This window comes from Armigeres subalbatus, chromosome 3 (assembly GCF_024139115.2).
Source record: "Armigeres subalbatus isolate Guangzhou_Male chromosome 3, GZ_Asu_2, whole genome shotgun sequence".
Lineage (NCBI taxonomy): Eukaryota > Metazoa > Arthropoda > Insecta > Diptera > Culicidae > Armigeres > Armigeres subalbatus.
The window spans coordinates 190,364,964-190,377,743 of NC_085141.1; the positions used below are offsets into that span (position 1 = coordinate 190,364,964).

At 38.1% G+C, this 12,780-nt stretch overlaps 1 protein-coding gene across 5 annotated transcripts in view; it reads right to left on the minus strand.

The window, feature by feature from the left end:
* LOC134219910 (uncharacterized) overlaps window positions 1-12,780 on the minus strand; it is a 123,305-nt gene that overhangs the window by 7,490 nt on the left and 103,035 nt on the right. For all 5 annotated transcript variants that reach the window (XM_062698811.1, XM_062698808.1, XM_062698812.1 and 2 more), the window contains exon 7: window positions 10,106-10,230. In XM_062698811.1, coding sequence (XP_062554795.1) covers window positions 10,106-10,230 — 125 coding nt within the window. The remainder of the gene's footprint in view (window positions 1-10,105; window positions 10,231-12,780) is intronic.

Below are 12,780 nucleotides of genomic sequence, written 5' to 3' on the forward strand. Positions count from 1 at the left end.
AACTCCTAAATAGTTTGAAGATCCTAGAACATCTGATTTAGGAAAAACTGAGTAGAATATCATTCCCCTGGCCTCTACTGACGTACATGGACATGACGGGTTTCTGTAGTTTCCATCGTCAACATTTGCATATCATCTTTCATTAGTATAGAGTTCATTTTGGAGTCGCTAGGGATGTCCAGAAGAAACATTTTGTTGACACATAGTATAGTCAATGCTAGAATAGTGTTATAAAACATTTTTTAAATCTGTAAGTTCCGACTTACTATATTTTGAAAAAAAAAAACATCCTTACTCACTCCCCTCTAAGAAAAAAATTAGCATCCTCAGAAACCTATCTCACCAGTATGATGAAACTAGATGAGATAGGCAAGACATCCGTTAAAGAATTGTGGAAATCGGTCAAAAGACGCTTGTGATACAGCTGTTTGAAAATTTAGTTCCCACGATTTTCTGATCACAGTATTCGGCGTGTTAATGCTTATGTTCACTTCAAGAATGCTATGAAGAAAAATGCTATTTGCGTAGATTTGCGCAGAACAATCATCATATCTCCGAAAAGCTGAATAAATAAGCTTTGAAATAAGCCCAATTCGGCATGCGTGCGATTGCGTGCTCATAGTTAAAAATCATGTTGAACAACATCATTTCTTCACCATACATGTTACAAGCAAATTTAAAAAAACATCTTGATTTGCCAATGGAAATTTTTAAATTTCTTCTACACAGAAATGTTCGGAATATCCACGGAAAGTTCTTGTTGAGTTTCTATTGCATATTTTTCCAAAATAACACATTTTTTTTAATAATTGCAGAAGAGTGCGGCTAGTAGAATGGGTGTTTTAACTTTGGCTTGTTCAGTCTAAAATAATTAAGACAGTTAGTTGGCCATGGTCATAGTTAAAACAGAAAATTCTTCAGAATATCCGTGAGATACTTAATGGAGTTTTCAAAGGAAATTCTCTGAAATTTCCCGGAATTTCTTGAGTATTTCCGGAATTTCTGAAAATGTCAATTACTGAAAGGATAATATGGTCAAAAATGTATACCCATTTGGCCAAATGACGTTAACGACGAAATGGACTTATTGTTAAAAGATCATTGAACGAAATTTCGTAATCTTTCTACTTGGTAACTCGATTTAAGTCAAAAGTCATCTAGCCAAATCCCATGAGGCCGAATTGAACGTATATTCGAAACTGTTATCAGGACGAAAATGAATTGTTCTTAAATGAGTTTGGCCGAAAGCGACATATAGCCGAATGGAACATTCGACCGAACTGGTGATTCGGCCGAAAAAAAAGCACCGTCACCAAAATAACAGTGCAATACAAATGAGTGAAACAGAATACATAACTGAAAAAATATTTTAAGCTCTTTAAGCGATACATATTCTAGATTACTTCTACTCGCGAAAGTAAAACAAATAGTGTATTCGATAAAACTTTTCCTAAAATCTATTTCATAACAATCTCAATACCTCTCAATCTGCAACAATAACAACGTTCATTTTACTCATGTTTTGACAGTTCTAAATGCTCGATTGGCTCACAATGGACGTTTTCGCATATCTCTCATTATAGGATCTCTAGGTAGGACAGTTCATTAAGCATAAAGAGCCACTTGGCCCGAAAATGTCTTTTCTGCAAAACAACAATTTTGACCAAACAGCATTTTCTGCCAAATGACCTATTCGGTTAAATAACTTCGTAGCAAAATGATCAATTCAGCCTAACGACCCTTTTCGCAGAAAATGCCATTCGCCCGGAATGGTTGTTTGGTAGAGAGGACATTTTGGGCCAAATGACCATTCTTACCAAATTACATTTTCAGTCAAATGACCTGTTAGGGCAAGCAACTTTTTCGGACAATTTACCAGTTTGGACGAATGATCCTTTCGGCTGTACTTCAGGCCAAACTACATTTTCGACCTGATAACAGTTTCAGATAAACGTTCAGTTCGGCTCGGCTCAATGGAATTTGGCTAGATGACTTTTGGCTTAAAGGCCAGTATCGACTGGTTACGGAATTTTGTTCAATTGTCATTTGACAAAAAGGCCATTTCGCCAAACGAGTGGCCATTTTTGACCATATTATCCATTCAGTAATTAACATTTGGCCGTATACCAAATAACATTTTCAGCCAGACGACTTGATAGAGCAAACGGCTTTTTTGGGCCAATTTACCAATTCTGCTGTCTGGTGCTTTCGGCCAATCCAATTTCTCAAGACAATGCAAAGATTTTCCAGTAGAAGTCTGCAGAAGATCCTTAAAAATTTCGAGTTGATTTTATTTTGATTTTTGATTTTTCGAGTACATTTTTATTTTGAAATTTTAATTTTAAACAATTGTCTGTGAAAACTTTGAAGAATTCAAGAAAATTTCTAGTGAAAATTCCAGGGAGTCTCCCACGGATATTCCAAAGTAATTTTCAGAAAGAAAGATATTCTTCGTTTTGGTCAGTGCAATATATTTTGGACCCCCAAATATCCACATTTTGGACACCCCTAATTTAGTCTCTCCAAAGTAGAATTTATAATTCACCCTGGTCAATTGAGTCGAAGCAAAGTCTTATCTTTCGATTGGCATGCATCAATGAGAAGATTCCTGCGTTTTAAATTCACAATTTCAACAAAAACTGATTGTGTGCGTTCTGAGATTTTCAGTGATGTATAGAGCGTAGCGCATTGTAACTCTTACCTTCTTAAACTAAATAATTTCTTCAAAATTTCATCAAACATCGCTAATTTCGCACGGGAAACCAGTGAAACGAATGCTGAACAATATTATTTTCCTGGAGGAATCGGCAGCGGCATTGTTTTTAGTTCAGAAATGAAGAAAATGTCGCCAAGAGGGTCCAAAATGTGTGGGGGTCCAAACCAAGTTGGTTACCCTAGCAGTCTTAATTCATCTAGATTGAGAATGTTAACGTGAAGCATTTTTTCTTCCAGTCACTCCAGTTCCTACAATTATGAAGGCTTTACTGTATACATTTTTAAGAGTACTCAACAGGAACTTTCCGCGGATATTCCGAATATTTTTCTGTAGAAACTTGTCTCATGGAAAATCCGAAGATTTTTTCGCTGAAACTCCAAACAATTTCCCTTGGGAAATCCAAAGAGCTCCACTTGATAATTCCAAAGCAATCTCGAAACTTCAAAGTAGCTCCAGTGGAAAATCTGAGTATATTTTCTGAGGAAGATGCTTCCGGCGAAATTCAAAAGATTCTTCCATTAAATTGAAAATATCCAAAATGACCAATTCAGCCGAATGACACTATCGGCCGAATGTCTATTTCGGTGCTTTCTGCCAAACGACCATTTCGGCCAACGGGCATATTCGGTCAATTGAGCTAGTCGGTCAACCGTTATTTTCAAGCAAATTAACGAATAAATGACATTTTCAAACCAATAATTTTAGGCTACTTAGTCTTCTACCAAATGGTTTATTTGGTCAAACGTTATATTCAGCCAAACAACTTCCAGCCTTGTGGTCTTCGACCAATTGGCATCCTGCCGAACAACCCTTTTTCGTTCAAAAATTCAATTTCAACGAGATATTCTTTGGATTTTTACGGGAAATCCTTCGCCATTTCTACACTTTTTTTTTAAGTTTTTACGGAAAGTTTTTCTAAACTGAAATAAGCAATTGTATGGAGTTTTCAAGAAAATGATTGTTTTTTTTCCGACAATTTTCCGGTAGTTTCAACTTGATGTTGTAAGGATCAATCAGGAAACACTACGAAAATTCCATTGAAGCTTGGGCATTTCCACTGAAAATTCTGTGGCCTCCTTCAAATTTGAATTGGCGTGAAAAATTATAGATGAGCGGCGTGACAAATTTTAAACGGCGGCGCGATGGCGGCGCACACCTCTACTTACATTCTGATGATATAATTACATGAATTGCAAATGTTATGGATAGTAAAAATAGATAATTTTTTACAATTTTGTTAAAAATGAACACGAGAGTGTCCATTATAGAAATATTTTGGGGGTCCATAATAGGAAAGAAGAATATCCTGAAATGGAGCATGAAAATCAAATGGAGTGTCGAGTATAGGGATGCAATTTCCTATTATGGACCCCTGAGGGGTCTACTATAGGGAAAATCCAGCGAGACTTTGAAAAACTTAATTGTAACGAATAACGTCGTGTTAGGGGGTCCCGTAGCGTAGTTGGCTACACGTTCGCCTTATAAGCGAACGAATATTTTTTTTTTTTTTTAAGAAGCGCAGTCTGTACGGTGGCGTTTTGGGGAACGCGCCTCACCGATACGGCTGCCTGATGACGACTGACAAAACTGTTCTTCTCGGAGGCACTCCTCCAACGTACTTCAATTAATGGCAACCGAACAAAGCAACGATCACTGGACCCACCACATGGACAAAATGAACACAATGGACACACGGTGATATGGACTGGAAACGACAACGATGACGAGTATTGACATCTAAAAATAGATTCTGCGTGGATTCTGTAGAGTAGAGTACCACCACAGTAGATCACGTGGTCGGTGGATCAACCTCCGTAATGGAGGCAGTTATTGAAGAATAAACATGTTTTGTGACCCCTTCTTGGCATATGTTTATTTTTCATGTAGTTCTTTTTGTTGTCGTGAGTTCCAGGTAATCTACGAACTCCATACAGTCAAGGTCTTCGGAACAATCTCCGTAATTAAGGCGTTTATCGAAGAATAAACAAGTTGCGTAACCCCTTCTTGATATATGTTTGTATTTCATGTAGTTCTTGTTGTTGTCGTGAATTCCAGGTAGTCTACAAGCTCCATACAGTCAAGATCTTCAGATCAATCTCCGTAATGGAGGCAGTTATCGAAGAATAAACAAGTTGCGTGACTCTTTCTTGGTATATGTGTGTATTCCAAGAAGTTCTTGTTGTTGTCGAGGACTCCAGGTAGTCTACGAACTCCATAGAGTCAAGGTCTGGGGATCGACCTCGGTAACGTAGGCAGCGTTTGCAGAATAAACAAGTTTTGTGACCCCTTCTTGATATATGTTTGTATTCCAAGTAGTTCTCGTTGGCTCCAGGTAGTCTACGAACTCCATAGATTCAAGTTCGGTGGATCAACCTCCGTAATGGAGGCAGTTATTGAAGAATAAACAAGTTGTGTGACCCCTTCTTGGTATATGTTTGTATTTCATGTAGTTCTTGTTGTTGTCGTGAGTTTCAGGTAGTCTACGAACTCCATACAGTCAAGATCTTCGGATCTATCTCCGTAATGGAGGCAGTTATCGAAGAATAAACAAGTAGCGTGACCCTTTCTTGGTATATGTTTGTATTCCAAGCAGTTCTTGTTGTTGTCGTGGGCTCCAGGTAGTCTACGAACTCCATAGAGTCAAGGTTGGTGGATCAACCTCCGTAACGGATGCAGTTATTGAAGAACAACTGGGAGGGACGGAAGGTAGCGGTTTTCCTTCAATACCTTTTCCGAAATTAATCTATCACATGTTGTGCATATGCATAATCGAGTTTCAGACATAGTAATTAATTTCCACTCCGGGTGGCTCAATACCCGAAACATATGTTGCCTTGAGCTCCAGGTAGTCTATGAAATAGAGTCAAGGTCGATGGTCCTTAACCTCCTTAATGGAGGCAGTTATTTGAAAATAAACAAGTTGTGAGACCCCTTCTTGGTATATGTTTGTATTTTAAGTAGTTATTTTCATTGTCGTGAGCTTCGTAATGAAGACAAGGCAAAATACGTGAATGGAATTCGTATTTTTTGTCGAAGAGACTTTCAAACTTATTAACAGGTTCTCATAAATGATTCATAATAAGCTACAGGCAGTGAAAGTTATTTCATGAAAATCTTTATTGTTTGCGGCAAATTGGGTCGAAAACGTGATAAAATCGGGTTAGGTAAAATCAGGAGTAGACAAAATCTGAGAGTGACAAAATCGGGTCAACCACATCTGAGTGAATGTACGCACCAAAGATCAATGATGACATGTTATAATGCACATTGTGAAACAATTGATGTAACGATGAGTAAAACTAATCTAAAAAAAGTGTTCTTCTCTAGACAAGTTAGGTAATGACTGAAGTACACATAGACTAGATAATAAGAATTTATTGTACAAAGTATAACTGGTCTACATTTGATTGACGGCAAATAAATAAATAAATCCTAGTACAGTAGCCGTTCAATAACTGCAAAATGTTTACTTTTGAGTTATCGAATGCCGTTCGATAACTGCAACGCACTCTAGACGTCAAACGGTTGTCAATCGCCGTCAGATGCAATAAAAGTGCATCTAAATGTGCAGCGCAAGGCAGCTGTCATTGTCAACTGTCGCAACTATCGAATTGCAGTTAAAAAGCATTGCAGTTATCGAACGTCTGCTGTAGTTTTTGTTTTTGCCATGGTACTAGGTAGTCTATGAACTCCATATAGGAATGATCTGTTCGGAGACGAGCCAGCCTCGGGCTGAAAGTCTCCCTAATAAAGACATAAACAAAAAATAATGATCTGCAAATCAACCCACGAACGGAAGGCTATTGGTATATGTTTGCATTTCAAGTAGTTCAAGTTGTTGTCATTAGCTCTGGGCAGTTATTGAAGAATAAACAAGATGTGAAACCTCATCTTGTTATATTAGCATTCCAAGTAGTTATTGTTGTCTTGTTGTTGTTGGTTCCAGGTAGTATACAAACTTCATTCATATCACTAATATGAAGTTGTCTATCCTTTGTAAATGCAAAATGTAAATAAATTGGAACGATACAACTTCATGCCGAGAACGTGAGGGAAAAAACGGGCTGATATCGCAAAGATCATGTACCATATTAAAATAAGATTAAGGACACTCCTCACGGAATCCAAGTTTCAAAGTGCTCGCGTTTTCGGGGGCACACCAATCGATACGGAGGCGGCGCACAACTGTCATTTTTGTTGGTTTAGCTTTGCTGCGTCGCAGCATGCGTGAAATAATAAAAATGACAGTTGTGCGTTGCTTCCGTATCGAGTGGTGTGTCCCCGAAAACGCGAGCACTTTGAAACTTGGATTCCGTAAGGAGTGACCTTAAAGACCCTCTAGATATTCGTGTAAGCCTAGAAGTCTTACTCCATAAATTTCTAGGATGACCATTAGCATATGCCATGAACGCATTTCATTCATTGACCCCAAAGGCATGTACCAAATTTAAAACAGGCTGATATATCTCTGGTGTTCATCCTAATGCCTTACTTCCGGGTTTTCTTGGATGACCATGAACATTTGAAATGGGTGCATTCTATTCTACATACCATAAAAGGCATGTATAACTATTCAAATAGGCCGAAAGAACTCTGGTTACGCGTGAAGTTCTTGAGGCTTGTTCAAATGTTCTCTTAGATACCCATGAACATATGCAATGAAAGCGGTATATTCTATGTACCACAAATGGCATATGCCACTTTCGAAACAATCCGAAAAGTATCTGGTTACGTGTGAAGATCCTGAGGCCTATTCTAGCATTTTTTTTTGAAGGCCATAAACATATGCAATGGACGTATTCTATTCTATGTACCACAAAGGACATGTACCACTTCTGAAACAAGCCAAAAGATCTCTGGGTACCCATGCAGATTTAAAGGCCTATTCCAGGGTTTTCTTGGATGACCATGAATCTATGCAATGGACGCAATCTATTCTATGTACCATAAAGGGCATGTAACAGTTTTGAAAAAAAAATCTGAGAGATCTTTTGTTACGCGTGTAGATCTTAAGGCCTTGTCCAGGATTTTCATGGATGACCATCAACATATGCAATGAAAGCGCTCTTTTCTATGTACCACAAAGGGCATGCACCACTTTTGAAACAATCTAAAAGATCTCTGGTTACGCGTGTAGACCTGAAGGCCTTTTCCAGGGTTTTCTTGGATGACCATGAACATATGCAATGAAGGCGCCAAAGGACTTATCCGAGAGATGTCTTCGATAGCGCAGAACATATGTAGTGATCACATTTGATTTCAAGATGCGCAAAGAGCATGTACCACTTTTGAGACAAGTCCATAGACCCATGGTTACGAGTGTAGATCTTAAGGCCTTACTCCAGAGATTTCTTGGATGACTCGGAACATATACTGTGAACGCATTCTATGCTAAGTACCACAAAGAGAATGTATCGTATTTGAATTTACATAATAGGCCTTTGGTTACGTGAGTAGATCTTTAGGCTTTACTCCTGAGATTTCTCGGATGACTAAGACCTCATTTCAGGGATTTTTGCATTACCCGAAGCATATACTGTGAACACCTTCAATTCTAAGAAGCGCAAAGAGCTTGTAGCATATTTGAAACTGGTTGAATGGCCTTTGGTTACGCGTGTAGACTCTTAAGCCTTACTTCAAAGATTTCTTGTATAACCATGGGTATAAGCTGTAAACCTTGACAATGGGCAAAAAGTATATGAGTTGCTGTTTCCAAAACTGTCAAAATTATCCAAATCGGTTGAAAATTGTTGAAGTTATGAGAATATCAATTTATGGGAACACGGGTACCCTGTCGGCCATCCACGTGTGTTTTTTTTGTTGGCCGCATAAGGGTTAAGAACACAGAGTGCCTACCAAATAAATATACGAATAAAAAATAAAAAAAACGTCGTATTTTTGAGTGTTTTGTGTATGTATCTAGGGTCTTCAGCAGCCTTGCGAGCACCCTGAGCATAGTGTATACATTGTACTTGCCACACAAGATATGTACATACTCATAGAATGGCGGGCATAGAAAATCTTTCAATCAATAACTGACGAAATGTTAATAGAATAATTGTTAAAAACCAGGCCTAGTTCCAGTTGGAATGTACAGCTAATGAAGAAGATGTATGTACCATGAAGAGGAGATGCAGAACTGGATATTAGATATCACGCGAATTTAACATGTTGAAAATTTCCACTCTTTATGGCAGGAAGAGCAAAATTCCGCTACTAAGGGGTCCACCATTGGGCATTTTACCCTAGACATTTTTTGAGGAGTTTTCGTCTCATTTCTTGAAGTGTAATTAAATGAGTGCACGTTTGATCGTGTTATTGCTCATTACGAATGTAGTTTGCGAGATGTAGAAAAAGGACCAATTTACTTGTTGAAACCTAGTTGCAGCTTGATAATTTGATTTCCCCTGTCCCTCGTCATGGAGCAGGAGGAAAATTAAATGTCAAAGCCAGATCAGAAAAACTCTTGAGTATCGCTTCTAGCCACCTTAAAGTTCAGCTGATATAACGAGATAACGGGATGTATTCTCGACAGGAACCAGATTATGCCCCAGGCCCAAGCCAATGAAAGCCATTGCCATTATCCACTTGCTTACTCAAAACCCTAACGCTGCAGTTAGTTTAAAAAAATAAAATGTAAATTTGCCGTTTAAAAAGCGTGTGTTGGAGCGTAATACTAAGAGTTTAAGGTCACTCCTGACGGAATCCAAGTTCAAAGTGCTCGCGTTTTCGTGAGCACACCACTCGATACGGAGGCGTCGCACATCTGTCATTTTTGTTGATTTAGCTTTGCTGCGTCGCAGCATGCGTGGAATATTAAAAATGACAGTTGTGCGTTTCTTCCGTATCGAGTGGTGTGCCCCCGAAAACGCGAGCACTTTGAAACTTGGATTCCGTCAGGAGTGACCTTAAAAGTTCAGCAGGTTACTGTTGCGTTAGCTCATAAAAGAGTAAATTTCAAAACGTTAATTATTTTACCTTAACATACAACAGAGAGAGAGAGTGATGTTGTCTTCATTTTGACTGGAGGTCTTGTTGTGTTTTTAATTATTAGCAAATCTGTAGCGACTTACAATTTATCAAAATCGGTAAAAATGAAATTCTTGTTCTGCTAAGTGCGTTCTCACTTCCTATCTTGTGCGTCGTAAATGATTTTATGCTTTGCTTCATCAATCTTGTTACTTTGTTATCATTAAAATTTTAGTAACCTTCACTTTTATCGGTTCGCTTTCTTGCTCGGGTGTACGCTGTTCCCAATCCAATGACATCCCCACCGGATTTTGGCTTTCGTGAATCACAAAACCGCATTAGGGCCGATGTCGCATTGAACGAGGGGGGTTTATTTCCTGTGAGTGTGAAAATAACACTAATAGATACAAGTTCACCTACCGTTCAGCACTTGGATCTGTGCGGATGTCGTCTGCTTGTCGGCCACGGTGCAAGTGTAGATACCGCTGTGAGCTCGCTCCGCCTGTATTATGGACAGCCTGCTGTGGAACCATTGTTTCGAAAGGCTGCAAATGATTTGAGTATTTCAATTTAGCACTCGGCAGAAGGGACAATAGGTTTGCGAATTGAATTATCGTAATGGTGTTCGCAGTTTTGCAGGGTCTACCGAAATTGCTATCATCGTCGTTCGTTCACATTCGGAGGATACGCCATGCGACTCTTCGGAACCAGAAATCCGCAACATTAGAGCAAACCGTAGTCATGCTGGCAGATTAATTCGGTGAGTTTGACACACCCAAGCCATAAATTTGTTCTATTGGTTCAATGCTACTGTGTTGCATTTAGAAATGAATAACGTCGTTACTTTTAAATGGGGAAATCTGCACAATGTATTCACTTTGGTGTGATGTTTTAGAGTAGTCACATCCAGACGGATCACAATCTTGTTTCCTCAATTATTTTATGACATACCGGCTGTAGCTTTTCACACTATCATAATAATCAACCGGTTTTGTTTTATACTTTCGACCTACTTTCTCATTATTGTTTTATGGTTTCGCTATCTGAATCATGCCTTACCTGTCTCACCGACTTTGTCATCTTTGAACTAATTACACTTCCATAATTATTATTATAATTAATTGGTCAAAGAACAGTCTTGCTCCGTTGATCTTTTCTCAGTAGCAGTTAATCGATTCAACTAAGTTTGTTATAATTCAATGTAATATTGATTATAAGTAGGTACTCTGGAACCGTGAATTTTGATATCCTTAAATCATTCAAAAGTAGTAATTGATTACAAACAAAATTTGTCCGATTAATCGTGTACCACAGTCTAGCAACAAAAAAAATCACAGAAGGTAAATTTTCAATACAAATATGCATCCTCAAACCAAAATCTATGATGAGTCTATATATGATTAGCCGATAGCTTACCTGCTGAACCGTCAAGACATGCTGCCCCTGTGCCTTCGAAATTGCTTGTTGTTGTTTGGCTCCCTATCCACAAGAAGGCATTCATATAATGGGGGAGGCTCGACGTTCCCACTAACTAAACTATCAGCTTGGAGACCTCTACTCTCCGGAGAAAAATCACGAAGCTTTTCCTGAGCCTGTTCTACCAGTCAGTGGAAAGGTGGAAAAGGCAGAAACTAGTGCTTTTGCCGAAGTCTGGGAAACCATCAGGTGACCGTTTAGCTTATAGGCTTTTTCGTCTAATCAAAAGGACTGGACGGTTTTTAGAGGGGATCATCTTCCACAGGATGACTCCGTATTCTGCGGGTATGGATGGCTTGTCAAGTAATCAATTTGATTGTCGGTGGATTTATCGCCTTCTCAGAAAGGGTAATTTTGCCATTTTGGAAAATTTGTATGCAGAGGTTTTTGGGGTCGGGGAAGGTTCTTAAGATGGTTCGATACCCCTCCCCGTTTTGGAAAGGGGGGCTGTCATACAAATTGAACACCAATTACTTCATAACTCGAGACTAATCAGAGGATTAATGAATTTTAAGCGAAACGAAGTTCTTCGGGTCTGCTAGTGATTAATAAATCTTTGGAAAAAGAAAAATAAATACATATTTTGATCCTAAAAAATCATATTTATGCAGTTTTTAACGTGATGGGGGTCCATAATTTTGGTAATATGATCCAAAAACTGTATGGATTAATTGATATAGTTTTAATGTCCGTCTTTTCAAGTATTATGGATCATATGTCGAATGTTATGGATCATATCACCAGAATTATGGATTATATTTCCAAAATTGTGGATCATCATCACGTTGAAAACTGCGCAAATTTTATTTTTTTTGGTTCAAAATATAGTTTTTTTTACGATCAATTTTCAGAGATTTATGAATTATTTGTAATGCGTTCATAGGAAAATAGCAGGAACTCTCTATCATGTGAAACTGGACATATTATCATATCATCCTATTACTTGCGGGGTATCCCGAACTATTCTATGGGTTTATGGCTGCGTTTTACAAAACAATCAGGTCTTATTAATGGATTTCTCTTCATTTTTTAGTGGATTTTTTTTTCACATTTTATGGTACAAAATATGGGCTGCCATTGGATTGAGCAGGGAAATGTAATACGGTGGGCTACTTGCTCATGTCTGTATCGTTAAACGAGGAACTATTTGTTATGTGTTCGCTGTTTAAAATTCACTCTCACATACTTAATGCTAATGGGATGGTTAACCATTGAGTAAAACCAATGCATGTAATTTCATGGTTATCAGCTCTGCCAATCGTTGAGGTTGTAATGCTGCTATCGTAGAGCCACTATATTCCTAAGTACGTAAGAACATTATAATGTACAAAATATAGTTCGATTAAACCCGAATGGAAAGTCTGAATAACAAACCTTTTTGCCTTTCTCGTTTCAAAATTAATTTTTCTTGATCACCGTTGCATAGAAAAGAGCAATAAATATCGTTTAGATAAGCACAAGTGATTGTACGATTTGATTGCTAGTTTACGAGAATTGCAGCTAATCAAAAGTCCCATTACAGAGTCCCTATATTTCTATAATTAAATACATTTTCTGAGCGCTTGTACTAACTGTTATCGTTCCGTTAAAGAGTAGGAAGCACAACATATTGATTACCT